Source organism: Sciurus carolinensis, unplaced genomic scaffold (genome assembly GCF_902686445.1).
Source record: "Sciurus carolinensis unplaced genomic scaffold, mSciCar1.2, whole genome shotgun sequence".
Lineage (NCBI taxonomy): Eukaryota > Metazoa > Chordata > Mammalia > Rodentia > Sciuridae > Sciurus > Sciurus carolinensis.
Window position 1 is genome coordinate 541,384 of NW_025920216.1, and position 19,784 is coordinate 561,167.

The 19,784-nt window shown below is 47.3% G+C and overlaps 1 protein-coding gene and 1 pseudogene across 1 annotated transcript; one reads left to right on the forward strand and one right to left on the reverse strand.

Moving 5' to 3' along the window:
- The first annotated feature begins 459 nt into the window (after positions 1-459).
- LOC124975140 (TBC1 domain family member 8-like) lies at positions 460-19,588 on the forward strand (annotated as a pseudogene).
- On the reverse strand, positions 17,939-19,034 carry LOC124975143 (E3 ubiquitin-protein ligase NRDP1-like). The gene is given in 2 exon segments (XM_047538021.1): positions 17,939-19,001; positions 19,004-19,034. Coding segments are annotated over 2 exon segments (951 nt in total). The 3' UTR covers positions 17,939-18,081.
- Positions 19,589-19,784: the final 196 nt, after the last annotated feature.

The following is a 19,784-nucleotide window of genomic DNA, read 5'->3' on the forward strand; positions in this document are numbered from 1 at the left end:
CTTCACCCAGCACCCCGGCAGCAGGTTTCTTCTGACTGGAAGAATGAACTCAAGGAAGTGCTTTAAAAAGTAGTCATGGAGTCCAACTGGAGACACGCTTGATCTTGAAGGCCCCACAGGCCAGACGGGAGGACTTCAGTCACAACACATGTGCACTAGGAGGGTTTATAACCTGCTGAATAAGATAACCCGAGTCCACACTGAGAAATAAGAAAACAAATGCTGTGTGTGTGTGCATGTGTGTGCGTGTGTATGTGCCCAGGCCGCAGGTGTGTGGCATGGAGAACAGCCCCTCCCGGGAGCAGAGCAGTGACTCTGCAGTGAGGGGGACTGTGGAACGACCATTGCCCTAGGCAGCCAGCCTGGTGATGCGGGATTCGGACAAGAACCACCAGCAGACGCTCACACTGAGGAAGTGTCCCAGGCAGGCAGGGAGGTCTCCAGTTCCCTAATGGCAAAATGAGGGACAGCAGCTTAGTGGAGAAACCTGCCCTGCATGGCTCAGGGAAGATGGAAGATGACACTGTCATCAGCGGGCAAGCTAGCATGTGGCCCAAGAGTCACCACCCACCGAGACCAGACTATGGATGAGACAGTGGCCAGCACTTCTTGAGAGTGTCAGGGTCATGATGCACACAGAAATACCAGCTGAGGCTTCCAGAATGCAAGGACACTGCACAGACAGGCATCCCATGAGACGCCTCATGGGATTCGCCTCTCATTCTCTAAAGAAGACATTTTCTGGATAATGGGCAAAATTCTGAGGAAGGTCTGCAGGTGAGATGATAACACTGGATTGAAACCGCTGGGCTCTCACGATGGAACTGTGGGTTTAAAAATGTTTTTTCTTTTTTTTTTAATTCTTCAATAGTTAGGGGTGAAGCAACACCAAATTTACCCCCACATAGCAGGTCTTGGCTCCATGGTTCAGAAGAACCCAACATGTGTGTGCGAAACCCAGAACAGGAAGACAGGCACATTTGGGGCCAGACATGGCTTCTTAGTTTTCTTTGCAACTTTTCTCTTTTTGGGGATTTTAAAAACTATTTACCACCAAATGTTCTGTCACCATCCCTGGCTCTGCCATTTGAACCTGGGACAGACCTGGGCACATTCAGGTATGCACAGAGTCCTTCAGGGGTTTTGAAAATCAAAAGCACCTCATGAAGAGCCACACTGAAGCCTCACTGTCCCCAGCACCTCGCTGTCCCCAACACCAACGGCTCCGAGCAGAACACCAGGGCCTCGCAGGGGCAGTTCCCCAGGCCTTGGCACGTTTACTTGTTTTGCCAAAAATCTGTCCTTGTCTCAGGCCAGGCACAACTGCCATGCTCCTCTGATGGAGCCCCAGGACCACTGGAGAGGCCCCATGGGGTGGCTTTGACACCGAATCCTGAGGTGACGGACTCTGTTGTGCTTCTCTGCTTCTTTGTTGATGCTTCCTGGGTGCCTACCATGTGTGCCTACTATGTGCCAAGCTCTGGTCTAAGGGAGGAGGGAAGAGAAATGGGAGGTGGAGCCTCTTCTGCAGTCCAAGCATATCTGCTTCTGTGCCAGTCCAAGCATATCTGCCTCTGCTGTGCATCACTAGACTGTAGCCCAAACCCAGCCAGGCTTTAAACCTTGATCTACCATGTCCTGTTCCGGTGGCTGCCAAGCTTTTCACCATGCACGTGGGTTTCAGTTCTTCCAGGTATGATACTGTCATGATTTCCTCCTGCTGATGCCTCATCTTTTCAAAGGTCCTTCATATGCACAGGGTTCTCAAGAGATGTATGTGGAGCAGGCACATAGGCATCAATGCCCCATTTGACAGATAAGGAAACTGAGGTTCCGGGGGATCTGCGACCAGCAGGGACTCCACCTTCCCCTTCTTCAGCTGCAGGAGCAGCACATCTGTAAGCTCCTCTTCTCTGCCCTGCCTCTAAGTGGAGGCAAACTTCCACCTGGTGGAACTGTCACTTGAACATCAAAAGGGATTTGTGGGAACTTAGCAAGGCATTTGGCACAGGGTCATCCTGGAAAAAGAAATAAACAGTGGATGATCTTCCTGGGTGGCACCGCCTGAGGGCTCTGTGGGGCCATTTTTCGTGACTGCAATGACCAGGACTACTACTGGATTTACTGGGCAGCAGCCTCCCCTGTGAGATGCCCTGAGGCTCCTGCTCATGCCATCCACACCCTGCTTAGGACACTGGAGACTCTGAGCTCACTGCTGCCTCCGTCACTGACTAGGCCCCTTCTCACATATCTGAGTTTCAACCTCAGCTGTCCTGTACTTCGAGGGACATTCACCCCAGAGGCAGGCAGCACCCCACGTCCTGACAACCCTATGTGACTCTAGACCATCGCCGTGTGTGCCCTGACAAGACAAGGGTCCCTGTTTGACTGCTGTGTCCCGAGACCACTGCCCTCTTCAGCTCTCTGGTACCGACAGGCAAGGAAGATTCAGGCCCCATCTGCAACACAGGAGGGGGAGTCAGACCCATGGTGGAAGGTGAGCTGCTCTGGGAATTTCTGGGTGGAAACAAGAGCAACACGTGGCCTCTCTCCTGTGGGCATGATGATGACATTCTCCAGCAGTGCTGTGCATTTGGGAGCACCCCCACGGGCCCTCCATGTAAGGCAGAGTGTGCCTGCTTCCCCATCACCAAACATCTGCCTCTGGTGACACTGAGTTTTTTCATACTTCAAAACAAAACAAAACCAACCAAACAAACAAGGAATTTCAAGTGCTTAGGTGAAAGGCAGCGATTCCCAGCCTTCTTCAGGCACCTGCCCAGATTCACAGCATCTGGAAAAACGCATGGGTAACGGCTGATACTATGAATAGAGATGGATCTTCAAGGAAGGAGGGGAACTCGGGTTCCCGTTGCACTGCAATTAGGTAGAGGAGGAGAGAGAGGAGCGGGGAGGAGGGAGAGAGGGAGGGGCCATAACTGATGAGGGCACCAGACTCCCAGGACCTGCGCCACCGATGAGGGCACCCTGCTCCCGGGGCCTGCGCCACGGATGGGGGCACCAGGCCCCCCAGCCTGCACCACCGATGAGGGCACCCAGCTCCTGCATCTGAGCTCCTTCTCTGGTGCCCTGCTCCCGCCCTGGGGGCTGCAGCCACACAGCCAGTAGCCGTGAGCGGTCACCTTGCTAATTCAGTAAATGAACTCTGACAAGCCTAAATGGTTGTTTGGATGGATCCTCTCTCCTTCCACCTCCCTGGCTGCCCGGAACCTCAAATAAAATAAATTAAATAAAACACAAGACACCATCCTGGTCTTCTACGGTTGCCTTCTCTAGCAGGAGTCAGAAAATTGATAATGATGCTGGGGCTGGGAGGCTGGGGATCCGGAGGGCTCTCTTCTCTTCCCCTCACCCTGCACATCCCCATGACTCCCTGGACAGGGCAGGCTGGGCCTGGCCGTTATTCTGCAGGTTGCCACAAGGGTCTTCAGCCAATCAGAGGCGATGGTAGCAGCTTGCTGACATCTAAGCTGTGATACTTGGTGGATTAGGTATTAAATACAGGTTTTTTTGATAGCAATCTCAATATTGCTGTAAATGGTATGAAGTGTCCATTTGTAAACCTGTGAAATTCCTGGCTGTTGCTTGTCAGTCAACCAGTACCTGTTGCAGTGACAACATCCTTGTGAGGACCTTCCCAGGAGGTTCTTCCCCTTTAAATGTGACTTTGGTACTTCTCCACGGGCCTCTCTTCTCCCAGGAGACACTAAGTGAGACTGTTGAGAATCGTCTGCCACTTGGTCTGTGTTCCATGCTGGAACAGCTGTACCATTGCAAATGCTTCTGACACTTGAGTGGTAGGTGCTCTGCACATGATCAGGGTGTGCAGGGTGATCACAGGACAGTTCCAAGGTTTTCCTGCTTGGTGAGCTGGCCTAAGTGGCCATGGGACTGAAGTTTGTAAGTCCCAGTTCAGTGGCGGGAGAGACTGTGGCACCAGTGGAGAGTGCCAGGTTTCAGTGACAAACGGTGGCTCAGGGTGTGAGAACCCTGGCACAGGACGTTTGCAGAACATTAACACAGGGACTTAATGTTAGCAAAACGATGACTCTTGTTTTTCACTCTCTCTCTTTCTATTCTGTTCCAGGTACCACATTAAAGGAAATCAACCAGCACTGGAACTGGCTGGGACAGAATCTCCTCCATACTCTGTGTTTGAAAATAAAGACGACATGGCCAGCTTTGTCAAGGGGAAGGTGAAGGTAGGCCCTTTGATCTCGACCTTTCTCCCCATCTCTGGTGACTCTTCATGACATTTTGAACTCTGCCATGTACCCACAGTCTTCACTAGTCCGATTACACTTTTTGGATTAATGTGCAAAGGCACATTAGTTCAATTCGTCACCTGTCAATCTTTGCGGCACATAAAGATACATCTGAAATTTAGGAAAAAAAGAGGGTGGTGCTTCATCCTCAGGCCTAATTCCTGTTATCTTTTACAGATATAATCATCCTTTTTTTCTCATGGGATACCATAATGTTAAGATTTCTGTTTTTGTCTTCCTCAAATTAGTTATTCCTGACTCATTTTCTCTTTAGCTGTAACATTTGTCACCACGTTGGACCTAGTGCTCTGGTCCCACTAATAGTGGATGTTTGTTCTGCAGATGTTAATTAAATGGAGTTACAGCCAGTTAAGGTGTGAGAAGGCAGGAGAGGAATCTTAGGAGGTATTTGTCCATACCTGCTGCCAGTTACATTGTTACATAACTGGTGTCGTTGCAAGGACATGATGGTGATTGGTGTTTTAAGATCCTGTTGGGGAGGGACGTGATTCCTCGTTCTACAGTGAACTCTCCGTACACACTTAAACACATAAGCCTGCAGTACAGTTTTCTTCCCTTGGGATAAAACCTCCCCAAAGCAATCCATCTTTCCTCCCTCTTCCTGTACCTACTTCCTCTCCCTCACTTCATTTCCTCTTTTCAAAGGATCCCCCAGTGTGGAAAGAAATTGTCAAAATAGTGCTGTATACATACATGAATATATGACAGTGAATTCCATCTTTGATGCATACCTATAAAGCACTAATTAAAGACCAAATACATAGTAGAGAGCCCACTACACTAGGCAGCCCAGGGGAGGGAAATGGAGCTCATTCTATTCCATGCCTGTATGATGGTGTCAGAGTGAACCTCACTGCTGTGTATAAGCAGAATGCACTAATAGAAATGTTGTGATTCTCCCAGACCATGGATTTTGTTTTTTTGAAAACAAACCTGAAGACTTCTAGCTTTTCGTAAGGGGTGTCAAAGTGAATTTTTGGTTTTAGAGGAAGCAAGAGAAGCAGTCTTTTCCATCTGGGGACTAGGGGATGTGAGCAGGATGAGTGAAGAGCAGGGGTGACCAAGGCCATCCAGTGCTTGGCAGCCAGGGCATGACCTCTTACCTGTGGGGTCAGAGCTGACCTGCGCTATGGTAAAAGACACGCACAGCTCTTGGGACACCCCTCATCCTTGCCAATGGACTGTGCCTCTGTGCCCTAGTCAGATGGGACTGAGCATCAGCAGCACTTGACCTGCTTCTCTTGGCCTAACGTGAACAGCAGTGGTTCTTTTCTCGAGGTATTTCCCTTGCTTGGGAGGAAGGAAATTGATTTCTGCTTTGCTGCTTCCTGAAACCCTTCTGTAGGAGAAGGAAAAATGTCCTCTCCCTAGGTTATGTAGTTGAGGCCCTGGAAATGACATTGCTATGCAGCAGATGAGCAAGAGAGAAAGAGTTGATTTGAATGCACGCAGAGTGTATACACGTGGCAGAAACTCAGCTGTGTAACTGGTAGGGTGGTTAGAATCGACCTTGCACAGCACCTTAATGGAAAGCAACCAGTTGACTGAGGACTGAAGTGACAAGAAAAGGGGTCCATCTTCTGGGGTGGCGCAGGGTCAGAGAGGTAAACATGGGGGAAACTAATGGCAGGGGAGGGCTCTCTCCATGAGGCTGTGTGAGCCCCTCATGCTGCTGAGATCAAGAGGTCAAAGGTGTCTTCCCAGGACAGAGGGGACACACCTGTGCAGATGGAGAGTCCCTCCTGACTCAAGGCAGATGGGGCAGGGCAGACAGTCTTTCTGGTACCCCGTCTTTTTTGTTTCTCAGTTATCTTTGGCTCAGTTATCCTTATGCTGAAGTGGCATGTTTGGGGGTGACAGTTTTGATCCGTGACACTTCAAAGCTAGTATGCCCTAAATAAATAAAGGAAGGAAGAAAGGAAAGCTGAGGAGGCAGTGCTGGGGAGCGAGAGCACATCATGGCCTTTGTTCTCCCCACTCCTCCGGCCAGATCCACAGGGTGTGAGAGTTGGACTTTTCCTGGGCCCTTGGCTGCTCCGTAAAACTTGAAAAATCCCTCTGCTTCAGCTCTTCCTGGGACCAGACATGCAGCCATGACAGTTGGGAGGCCCTATGTCCACCATCATGTCTGCTTGGAGCCACTAAATCCTGTTCTTGGCCATGCCAGTCGGCTCTAGAGCCTGATAAATAATGAAGAAAACAATACACTTCACCAGCACTGAGGTTTATTTTATAGTAATTATGGTTAGATTATTTTAATGTGAGTGCCCAGGTTTCATTTCTAAAAGGACTTATACAGTGAGGATTTGATAACACCCCCGAGAAAACAGTCTCATCTTAGGAAACATAGACTCTAATAAGACAGTCATATAAAACACAAATGAAAATGTTAAGAAAAGAAAAGGACAGGTAACGACAGACTGTCAGCCTTGAGAAATGGACCACAGCTTTCTAGTCTCTTCTGTCACCACCACAGATCACAAAGGTCCCTCTTGTTGGTGGTGTTTGGCAAAAGAGTCGCAATGTCAGATTGTGCCCTCTGCTGTTTCCCGCACTCCCCAGGGATTTAGGAGTACTCCTGCCCTCTAGAAGCTTGTCCAGGGTCCTCCCTTCCACCTTGAACAAGTATAGAGTGGATGGTGGTGGTGCACGGCATTAGTCTTCTCCAGATCCTGCAGTTGGCTTTACACTGACCTTTTTGAACCTAATGAAGACATTCGTTCATGTTTTAAAGAGACTCTTAGGTCCTAGTTGCGTAGTTCTTCGGGGCTGATGTGAGTTCCCACACCAGAGCCAGTCACTGGGTTTCGTATCTCTTGTGTTGGTTCACTTTTCATCGCTGTCACAAATACCTGAGATGACTGACTTAGGGAAGGTTGGTTTGGCTCCCAGTTCTGGAGGCTCCAGTCCGTGACTGATCGGGCCCCTTGCTTGTGAGCCTGTGATGGGATAGCACATCAAGGCAGCGGCTTATGGCAGAGGAAAAGTGTTCAACTCATGGCGAGCCAGGGAGCAGAGAGGAAGGGGCTGGGGTCCCACTGTCCTCTTCAAGGGCATGTCCCCAGTCATCCAAGGACCTCCCGCCAGAACCCACCTTGTGCAGTTCCATCACCTCCCAATACACTAGCTGGGAATCAGGCCTTTAACACATGGACCTTGGGGAGGCATTGAAGATCCAAACTGCAGCATGAGTGTAGGGAGGATTTGGGAAATAATTGTGAATTAAATTCTCAAAACCTTAGAAGTCAGCTGATCCAGCCAGAGCTTCATGGTCAGTAAGTGACTGAGAGATTTTCTTTGTGTTTTGCAACCTTGTGATGGTTAATCGATCTCTGCCTTTTTTTTTCTCCCTCTGGCTGTGGCTGTTTCAGGGTAGTGGACAGGAGTGGTTGTTGTGGAAACAACAGAGATTCCTCAGGTGCCTGGGTGCATCTGTCCTTCCTGCTTCCTGTCCCTTGTGCTCTCTTCCTTCCCTTTGCCCAGCTCCCTGGATGAAAGTCCTGTCTCTTGTGCATCAGAGTCTGATTGCTTAAGAGAGCAGCAGCAGGCTTGCTGACCAGAAAGGGGAGCCCAGGAAGTTCTGAGAAGCGGTGGTGACCTTGGAGGCCAGGTTCGTCCTCCTCGAGGCAGAGAAGGTGGTCACCTACTGCTCTTGCTGCTGCTGTAAGGGCTGGGTGCCGCACCAAGGCTGTCTGTACATCAGCATCAACCACCCCTGCATCTACCCCTTCTCCTGGTCAATGAAGTCATGTGAGACCAGTGCCAGCATCTGCAGTATTTGGTCCTTCAAGATAAATTTGGCCCTGGGATTGATTGGCATGGCTCCCTAGAGAAGCCATTAAAGGTTAAATCCCACAGCAAAAGATTTAAGTGGGTGGTTGAGATGACAGCAGGTGATACTGGATTAGTTTCCAAATGATTTGTGCAGATAATTAAGTTGAAGTATACATGCTACAATGAAGGAACTTGATTTTTTTTTTTTTTTGCTTGTTTTCTGGAGACAAGTCATTTTTCTGCTACCTTCAGGAGCATATCTGTGTAACTTATTTAAATAGCTACTCAAAACCTTTTACTACCATAGATTATGTTGAAGATACAGTATCATATCTGATAGGTGAATATTTCTTTAGGAGTAGCATGTACTTCTGCTTCTTAATGCAGAAGGACATCTTTTAAAACACCCGTCCTTGAACATCATGACTGTTGTATATGCACAACACTTTACCTGGGTCCACTTCAAATCCAGAAAGATTTTATGACATCGCACCAGCAGTGGGCACTGTCCTCAGTACTGGCATTCCCACAGGAAAAGGCAAGGCCACAGGTGTCAGTTGTGTGTTCGAGGTTTCAAAAGCCATTGCCATTGAAAGCACTTTCAGAAGCCATTTCAAGAGCCCATGCTGGGTGGCATGGGAGATGCACACGTATGTGTGGTTTTCTTCATTTATTCTCCAAATGCAGCCAGTGGGAGGCCTCCTCCTGAACATCTGCTGTGGCCAGCCTCCTGCACATGCTGTTTTCTCTTTCAGTCTCACCAGACTCCCTTCTGATGCCTCAGTATGCTGCCCTGTGTGCCCAGTACTCTCCTGACCTTGCTTGGTATGGGCCCCAGCCTAACCTTGGCCATCCTTCTTTCTGAAATGCTTTCCCAAATGAACACTTTTCCAAATGCTTTTCCTTCTGTCCTTAGCCTTTTTAGAAACTCCTGTTTGTTCTTCAAAACCCAGTTCAGATTGGTCACATCCACCATGCCTTCCTTGTCTCCTTATAATGTACACGATGTCTGTTTCTGGGCTGGGTTCTGCCAAGTTGGTGTTGCTTATTTGCTTGTAGTTTAGTTTTTCCTATTTGTGCTGCTTAAGTGCAGGGTGTTCCACAGAGCAGTCACTTAATGAACTCAAGTAGGCAGTGTAGATGAAACTGTTGTGGGCAGAAGAGCTGGCATAGCTGGAAAAGAGTAGTCCCAGGCCTGACATAGAAATGAGGCTGTTTACAATTCTAAAGTCATCGAAAATGCTATGGCAAACAAGTGGAAGGAAATGTTACAATATGACATTCATTCTCTGAGGTGAAAAGGAAATGATTTCATTTGGAACACTAAGGATTGTCACTAAACCTAACTGTGTTAGGATGAGGATATTTGGAAAAAATTAATTATTGCTAATATTCGATCATGTTTTTCCACTTGTTATCTGTATGAGGAATCGGCTAACAGATATAATTTTATCTTCTCCGGTTTTCTTCTGCATTAGCCTACTGCCTATCATTGTACCCACACTAATTGTCAGATGCGTATAGTGGCGCATGCCTGTAATTCCAGCATCTCAGGAGACTGAGACAGAAGGATAGCAAGTTCAAAGGTAGCCTCAGCAAAGGCGAGGCACTACGCAACTCAGTGAGACCTATCTCTAAATAAAATAGAAAATTAGGCTGGGGATGTGGCTCAGTAGCCACGTGCCCCTGACTTTAATCCCTGGTACACCCCCCCCCAAAAAAATCTGGGACTAGCATGTTTGTTTAAAAATGTATCACCTGCACTATTTTACATTATCTTTATTAGTAGCAGTATTACTGAGGATTGAAGCCAGAGCACTTAACTGTTGAGCCCTGGCCCCCATCCCAACCTTGATTTTTGAGGCAAGGACTAGCTAAGTTGCCTCCCTAGCAAGGAGGGATCCTCCAGCCTCCTAGGTCACTGGCACTAAAGTCGTGTGCCACAACACCTGCCTGTCTTTCTGGCAGTGCTGGGAATCAAACCCAGGGCTTCACACATGCTAGGCAAGTGCTCTGCTACTGAGCTATGTTCCAGCACCTGCTTTCTTTTTCTAAAGTGAAAGTCTTGCTTTGTTGCCAGGCTGGACCTAAAATCCTGGGATCAAGACACCCACCTGCCTCAGGCTTGCAGGTAGCTGGGAGGTGCACATACACTGTGCCTGACTGTACTGTATTACCTTAGCATTTCATAGAATCTGCTTGTAGTGTCTTCTAAGCACAATAAGAGTCATGTGACACAGACTCGATGCTCAGCCCACTTCTGTGAACGAGAAATGAATAACCCTCTTGCACACTCCTTTTTCTTCTACCTTGATGTGTGAGTGCTATTTTTGAAAGTAGATTGTGTGATTCAGAAACTTTTGCATGAGTGTTGAAATATTCTTGAAGATGTATGCTGTTGGATTGCAAAATGATGGTCCTTGAAAGTATGCAGTAGCCAGCGACCTGGGAGATGACACTTCAATCTTTAAGAAAACCCTTGACCCATGAGTTGGGTTTCACCAGCAGCTGTCAGGCAGTTGTGTACTCTTCCCCTGCACAGGCTTTGAGACTTTTGCATTTTAGCTTAAAAGAAACAAATAGAACGTTGGATTATTATTTGCCAATGCTTGAAGTTTGGCTCCCACTTTATGGGGGATCTGATTTTGCATCTTTTCACTTTCAGTTCAACTTGTAATCCCTTGGGTTGATATCCAGACATTGGAAAGGACATCCAATGTCTTTGTGGCAGACACCATCCGGATCACCACACAGAATAAGGAGCGTGACTCCTCCATGTTTCTCATCCTGGATGCGGTCTTGAAGATCATGGAGCAGCTGGTAGATGTGATGCTGCAGAGGCTGCTGGATAATGAGGTCTGGAGCCAGATGTGCAGGAGCCAAGCCAGATCACCAAGAGGTAGAGCTTCAGTCCCATGGTGTCCCTCAGCTGCTTGACCTTTTCATGTGCTTTGCTTAGCACCTTTTGGTTGTGAGGTCTTCGCTGTGTCCCTGGGCACTGGTTTGAGGGCCTGTGTGCATAGCAAACCCCATGAATGCTCACGTTTCTTTCATAAAATGGCATGGTATTTGTATAGAAATCTTTTTTTGGTTTTCTGGTGGTGCTGGGGTTGAACCCAGGTCCTTATTCATGCGAGACCAGGGCTCTACCACCGAGCTACACCAAGTCCTCATCTTTTCATCTTAAATCACATGGTAGAAAATGTTTTCAGGGCAGCTGAAGTGATTTCGATATCTTTGTCATCAATAGAGTAAGTCAGTATTTTGTATAATTTGGCCCATGGTGACACCAGTCATGGAGACTCTCATGCTAGTTGCTTGCAGTGTCACTAAGGAATTCAGCTTTATCATCTGAAGTTCAAACACGGTGTTTGAGCTGGACTTTGATATCAGGTTTGCAGATCTTAACTGGGTAACTAACCACAGCTTTGATGTCAAGGTAAACCGTTATGAAAGATCCTATGAGAGACCAGAGAGTACTGTCCTGGATTCAATTTTTGACATAGTTACAGAATCAGGACTGATCAAATACTACTAGTCATTAAACAGAGTTTTTTTTTTCTTTACTGTGAAATTCATATAACACAGACCTCCCCATTTTCAGGCATGCAGTTCAGTGGCATTAATTATGTTCACACTGATACATGACCATCCTCACTGCCCATTTCAGACCTCTTCTGACTTGATTAAACTAAAAGTCTACCTACTCGACACTACCACCCTGTTCAACCTTGCCTGAGAACCGCCATTCTGCTGTCTCTGTGGAATCAGCTGCATCCCTCATGTAAGTACACAACACTCAATGTTTTGCTTTGGGCTTATTTCACTTAATATAATGCCCTCAAGGTTCATCTCTGTCACAGCATGTGTCAGAATGTCCTTCCTTTTAAGGGTTGAATCATAATTCCTCGTATGTACATACCCCACTGTGTTTATCCACTCGTCCGTCCATGCACGCTTATTTTGCTTTCACCTTCTGGCTATTGTGAACAATGCTGTCGTGAACTGGGCACACTAATTTCTCTGACACCTGCTTTCGATTCTATCAAGTATTTTTACCCAGAAATGGAATAGCCAAATCATATAATCCTATGTTTAATCTTAAAAACAGCCTTAGTCTTTTACTGCAAAATTGTTTATCTGTTTTAACATTCCTGTATTTTGTTTTTCGATTGACATTTCTTTAAAATATCCAAGGAGATGAGTAAACCATAGCTATAATGCCTTTGCTCATGAGGCAGTTTAGTACCTCAGCATCTGAAACTCTTGTTTTGTAACCGAATTTTGGATCAGTGTTTATTTAGATTTTTTGAATTAGGGATGCTCAACTGCTAAAGTTTGCATAGATCTTGTAAAATCTGAAAAACTCTGATAATTTTAACTCTTCTGGTCCCAAGCATTTTGAATAAGGCTGACTCAACCTGTAGTGAATTCATTCAAAGCCATGAGGTCTAGTGTTCAGTGCTAATACAAAGAAAGTCATCTTGAAAACAGCAGAACTCTTCCTCCTTAAGACATGCTCTTTCTTCTCACTGTCTGGTGGGGGTGCATCTTTCTCAGTGATGGTCCTTGAACAGCAGCATGTTTGGGGTTTTCATGTATTCAGAATGACTTCCCATCTCTTCCAGCTGTGTGCATGTAGTTCAAACTGGTCACATGTTGCCACAAAAGGCACAAAAGAAATGCTCTTTATAGGTTTCCTTTTTTCTTTTTTCCAAAATTCAACTCCATGTGGCATTGGGTCACCTCTGATGTGTGATAGTTCTTTTGGAAGATGGATGGCGCTTATCTCTTCCTTACAAAAGAGACTCTTGGGGTGCTGATCATTGTTTTTGTTACCTGGTCCCTAAATCATTTTATCTAGCAGGCCTAATCATTCCATGTGGGATTGGCATCTGTAGTCACTTGCTCTGTGGCAGCACCCTGGAACTTCCTGCTCCTTCTCTCACTGGCTCAGAGCCCCTGAGCCAATCTCTCTGGCCTCTGGTTTCCACCATTCTACTCTCAGCATTTTGACAGCAACATTTTTAGAGTCAAATATAAGTGTGTTGGGCATTGTTGACTCTCAGGGACCTTGTGATCCCCCTGAGGGACCTCACCTTCCATTCTTGCACTATGTGATCTTCTTTTTCTTTGTTCTTTGTAGATACACTTGACTGTCATGTGTACTTTGACATGTCCTACATCCATGGATTACAGCTTCCCTTCTTGTGGTTGTACAAGATGTGGAGCTACACCAGGCGTATACTCCTGTACGAACGTAGTAAATTGTGTGTGATTCAGTGTGTGAACTTGCACAGTGCACTTGCCTTCCCCCGGCTCCCTGGTGCTCCTCTGGAGAAAAGTCAGGCTCCTTTTTGGTTATTCACATCTGAACAGTTAAGCCTTTCAATGGGTAGTTGAGGTTTTACAATATTCACAGGACCACACAATCATCACTACAGCCACGGAACCTTTTATTACCCTCCAATGAAGCCTCACATTAATGAGCAGCCACTCCTTATTTCTCTCTGTCAGCCTCCTGTGCGGACATTTCATGTAAATGAAACTGGCACCTTGTGGTCTTTGTGTCTGGCTTCTTTCACTCAGCCTGAGGTATCCAAGCTCTGTCCATGCACACACTTTCTGTTGATGGCTGAGTACTATCTTCCCTGCTTGAGGGCATGTGCCACATTTGCTGTGTCCATTGATCAACTGGTGGACATGGGGTAGTTTCCACCTTCGACTGAATCTGTTGCTGTGTTTGTGTGCCAGTTAGTGGATGTCAGTTCTCAAGTCTGTTGGGCACATTCACCTGGGAGGGAATGTCTGGGTAAACACTAGGTCCACTTTCAACATTTCAGGGCTTCTGGCTGTTTGCCAATGTGACAGTGTCAGTTAGCCTTCCACGAGCAGCGTGCGAGGGCTCCACCTTCCCCATGTCTCACCGATGCTCACCCCGCTTATCATCTAACTTCTCCACACATGGCCTTTGCTGCCATTTTTGGAGTACTTCTCAGTTATTGAAACCAGGATCTAATACTTATTTGAGTTCATGAGTTTATGAATTTCTTGCTGGTGGGGACAGCGGGCTCTGCTCCTTGCACTTGCTCGGAAGGTCAACTGAATGTCTGGATGGACCGTGGGGCTCACAGGCTCTGGAGGGGCATGACTTTTTTTTTATTTCAGTCACTAAACTATCACATTGTGCCAGCCAGTTCAAAAGTGTTTTCTTTTCAATCTCGTGTCTGTTGACCTTTCCGTATCTTGAATTCCCCCCACCTCTCACCAGGGACCTTGAAACCCAAGGACAGAAGGAGCTGTTTTGAATCTTTTTCAGGCTACCAAGAAAGGAAAAGCTACACACTGTGGTGGACTGCTCCTCTGGACGCCCTTCAGTCGGTTCCACACTGCTGGATGCATGATTTCCTCTGACAGCTCCACCTGCTTTGCCAGCATAGAAGATGGCTGCCACAATGTTGTCCTTCTGCTCAGAGAGGTACACCCTGCCTCTCCCCTCTGCTTGACCTACCGTGCACACTTTGATGCACCGTTTCATCTTTTAACCCATGTGGTTGAGTCCATTTTCTGTTACTACAACAAAATCCATGATGCCAGGTTTACTTATTAACCAAAAAAAGGAAGAAAAGGCTTAATTAAGTCCCAGTCCTGAGGCTCAAGAACATGGTGTTGCGTGAGCACCAGTGAGGGCATTGTGGTGGACAGTGCCCCCATGTCAGGAGCATGAGTAGATGGAAACATCATGTGTGAAGACAGGAAGCCAGAGAATGGGGAGGGACCATTCAAATCCCTGTTGTGGATACGAACCAGGTCCCATAATCCCTACTGAGGGCTATTCTTCCAGTGACCCATGCATCCCCTATTAGACCTCACCTCTTAAGGTTCCACCACCCTTTAATGCTGCCCCATTGTGGATTAAGCTTTCAACACAAGAACTTTCGGGGGACACACTCCAACTATATCCCAACCAGAGCAACTTGGGCCATCTGATGGCCAGGCTCCAGGAGGGAAGTGTGGACTGAATTACGCCATTACCCCTTCAGCCTTCCTTTTTTTTCTTGTTGCTATGGCAACCAAAGGTTGCCTAGAAGTGATGGTAAGAACAACATACCCTAGCCCCACACTGTTGATAAAGCTGTCATTCAAAAGTACATGCCTCGCAATTCAAGCTTTTCCTACAGCTCTTTAGGAAGGGATCCTCCCCTTTTGTTGCCAAAAAAAAGACAAAAAAAAAGACAAACTATAAAAAGCTTCACCTTTAGAAAATAGGGGGCAAATTGGCATTTATACTCTCGTGGAACTTGTGAAAGATTTAAAAATGCCTCCTTGTGTTAGGATCAGGTCCCTCCTATAACTCTGTGATTCTCTCATTGGAAACGGGAGTGTGGGCAACCTGAGTTTGCTTCTGAATGCAAGCAGCTCTGTCCTTGATCTCAGGCATCTCTGCTGAGGGGGTACCACAGCTGTTACACATCAAGACCTCTGGGGTCTCATTTCTCATAGCACAGGTCCTGAGCCTGATTGTTTAGAAACTCAGTGTTTTTCCTCATATGATTTCCCAGATCTATCCGCTCCTCCAAAAGAGATCTTCATTTTGCAAGCATTATTATCAGTGGAGAAAGAAATTGACATGATGACCTACATACCTAAAAATTGATTTTTGAGTTATGCATAGCATCAAATTTACCTTGTAACCAATTTGTAAGTGGAATGCTACAACATAGTCATTTTGTGAGTTGTTTCTTCCACTACACAATGTCCTTAATGTTGATCCACCTCTTATCTGTTAGAATTCCCTTCCTTTGGAAGTCTGAGTAATATTCCATGGTGACCTAAACCACAGTTCCCTTATCCATTCATCTGTGCATGGAAGCTTGGGTTACTTCTATCTTTTGGTGATTGTGATGGATGCTCCCTTGCACACTTTTCAACCTTTATATCACATTCTTGTTGCCATTATTCCATGTTAGATTAACTTCTGAGCATTTCATGGAGGCCTGCCTTCCTTCTTTTTTGCAGTACTTACTGTGATTCAAATCTTTTTATTAGTGCCTTGCAATTATACATAACAGTGGGATTCATTGTTCCATATTGGAACATGCACAGAACATAATTGGTCAGTTCCATTCTCCAGCACCTCCCCTTCATGTGTCGTCTTTTGCATCAGGTAGTGAGCATGGAGAAGATGGAGGACACCAGTCTGCTGCCCAGCCCCATCCTCATCAGCATCAGGAGCAAGATGGCCTTCCAGTTCATTGAGCTCAAGGATAGAGAGACCCTAGTGGAGACCCAGCTTGAGAGACTGAAGCAGGTCCATGCCAACCATCCTGTACACTATGACACCTCAACCAATGACAAGGACATGGAAGGAGCCTGCAGTATGGTGGTTTTCTGTGACATGACAGTACCCTTCTCACCACCTCTGTGTCAGTGGGCTCCAGAGGGCATGTGTAGGAAGGTGACCCCCTTGGGTGTGAACACACAATGTGCTAGAGATGATTGGGCCTCCAGTAGTCGGGGGTGTGAGTCCTGTGTCACCTCTGATGGGCTTGGTGTCCCGAGTGGGCATTGAACGCGATAGAGGGGCTGGTCAGGAATCACACCACTGCTTGTAGTGGTGGATCTGGTGTCCCCCAGGTTCGGGGGGCTGGTCGTGTTCTCCCTGGGTGGTTGTGGAGCAGACACACCCCTCCACATCCAGAGGGATTGTCAGGCACCCCCACCTTCCTCACAGGCTGGGTGCTGCCACACTCCAAGGTTGCAGGGGTTGATACCCTTTGGAACAGACAAAACCCGCTGAGAGAGATCCTCCCTCATTCTTAGGGTTGGATGACTGCAGAAAAGGACCTGGGTCTGCCAGAGTCTCACCTTCTAGAACTTTCATTGACATATACTTTTAAAACCACATTTTAAACTAATATTTATTAATGGTGCATATTTTCCTCTTACTTTTTTTTTGAAGTTTAAAGTTTTGTTGATATTTTTTTCCTTTCTTAAAAAAAAGTAAATAAATTAAATTGCCAACAATGTGGTTGGACTAGCAAGTGGGGTAGTCATAACCAGGTCAATTCTAAAAAAAAAAAAAAAAAAAAAAAAAAAAAAAAAAAAAAAAATTGGGGATCAGAGTGATTTGTGAAATATAAACAAACAACAGCCAAGGAAATTTATCAAAATAACTAACTACAATCACAGGGTTGGAGAGGGGTATATGGAACTATTGTGGGCCTGACACAGAGGCAGTATCTACCCTACTTCAGCAAAAGCCAAAGGGCAGCTTCTTGCTGAGCATATGAACCCCAACAGTCTACCTCTTACCCCAAACCCTGTCATTCCCTCATTATGAAAAAGTGGAAAACAGAGCTCATCTGGAAATTTTCAGCATTCCAACCTGTGCACCTGCAGACCCAGCAGGAGCCTGCACCTTTAAGGTGGGCTGAATAGGGATGTGCTTGGCACAGAGGTCCAGTCTTTCCCTAAGGGCTATCAGTGATGGCCAATTACTGGCTTATTTACTTCTAGGGTTTTGGTTCCACCCTTACCATTTCTTCTGGATGTCTGCTCCTCAGAGCTGTCCTATAAATGCCGCTTAGAATTAACAGACCAGCCTGCTTTGATTCCCTGGTTTTAGAGGACAGGGATGATTAGTGATTCCTCATTCCATCCTGATCCTCTAGGGAAAATAAATCTCTTTGTGCTTTCTGAAAATACCTAGAACCAGGGACCCTATATAGGAAAATACATAGGTGGGGACTTTCCCACCCACACTTAGAATTTACAGACATTTTAGGGGAAGAATATGGCAAAAGGCAGGAATCTGGGTTTCTCCCTTGAAAGGCTGAGCGAAGTGCTTCAGGGCCCTTCAGTGCCAGAACAGCAGGGAGATGTGTGGCTCAAGTGTAAGCCGAGGCATTAAGAATAGTGGGGAGGACGCAAGGCCCAGCTGCTGGAGTGATGGGGCTCTTCCAATTTCCATTTCTTCCTCATAGCTGGTTGAGCTCTCCTATATCTCCTCCACGCCATGCGCAAATATCATGACAAGCCCTGGCTCCTGCACCATGTCATCACCCATATGCTGATTTTCACAGGCCATCACGACAACAGCCTGCTTGCCAGGGATGCGCTTGGCCATGTAGTTCTCATAGTAGCGCCGGTTCATCTGTCTTGTCTCTAGTGTGGCCAGACCCTGGGGCCAGCTACGTTCATGGGCATTTTCAATCAGCTCATTGACAATAGAGGCAGGGCAGCCACTCTCCACCAGGGAGCGCTTGATTACAGCCTGGAGCACACCATCTGGGGTCGAGATCATCACTCCCCAGCGGGTCACTCTGGCTGGCTGCAGGGAGTTCACCCACTCTAGAATCTCGTTGTATTCAATCGTCTCTTCCAGGTTCTGAAGGTTGGGGTTGACACTGCGGATTGCACGCATGTATGCCTTTAACAGCTGGATGTCTCGCTTCTGCTCTGACAGCTGGTGTTTATGTTCAGCTGATGTCTTCTCCAGCTCTGCAATACATGTCTGCTGCTGCTGTACCACGGAGCGCAGGTGCTTAATGCAGTTGTGGTTTGGCAGCTCATCTTTGGGCATCTCCAGGCCGCAGCCCTGTTCACAGGTCACAGGCCGCTTCGGGTTGTGCTCACAGTCACTGAGGTGAGACATGAGGTTGGCAAGATGGACAACAGCACTACAGCCAAACACAGCGTTGTCACAGGCAATCTGCAGCTTTGACAACATGTTCCGCATGATCCGAGGTAATGGGCGCAGGTGGGCAACCGTCACAACGCTACGGTCCACTGGACACATCTGCGGCTGAGAGAACCACTGGGTGATGCAGGCATTGCAGAAAGCATGCTCACAGTGAGGTGCCTGTACTGGCTCCTCCAATACTCCACTGCAAATAGGACAGATAAGGTCTTCATCACATCCCCCTGGAACCGGGTTACATCATACCCCATGTCTCATCACTGAAACCCAGATCCTTTCCAGTGTTGGGGGGCAGGTTCCCTGTTCACAAGGCTCCAACCCCCTGATGCCTCCACTCAGTGCCACTCAGGAGATGCTCCAAGTAACCCATCTTGTTGGCTATTTTCCAACTGAGTCTTCTTTCCTAGTGACAAACTCCATCGCCAAGGGATGGATGTAATGTCATAATCAGATGTCACAATCAGGAGCACTCGCCCTGGACGCGGTCTGGACTCTCCGTACCCGGCCTGCCAGGAGTTGAGGCCACAGCGGCCACCCTCTTACTTTTTTTTTTTTGTTTTCTTTTGAGGGCTGGACACACATCACCTGTTTTGTACTTGACAAGCATGTGCAGTGACCACAAGTTTGGGGATCTTGAAATGGTGTCTTGTCACAGCAGCAAGGAGCGTGAAGACAAGAGCCCACTCTGCACCTTGGACCCCTGATCATTGTCCTCCAGCCTTTGGGCAGCCAGAACCCTGACTCCGACCTGGTTGTTGAAGCTACCTTCCCTGGCGTGCCATGGGCACTGGAGGCTGGGCAATGACCATGGAAGGTGTGGCACCTGAGCACCAGCTCCTCCACCTGGGTGGAGAGGTGGCCGTGGATCTTGGGCAGCAAGGGCTCTATTGAGGACTCAGACAGCAGAGGGGGAGCTGGGCTTTCCCCTGTCTATTAGTGGTTCTCGTGTCATTCCTGCTGTGTGACTTGGGCAGCGGGCGGTGCCGGCCCTGTGGGTTTTC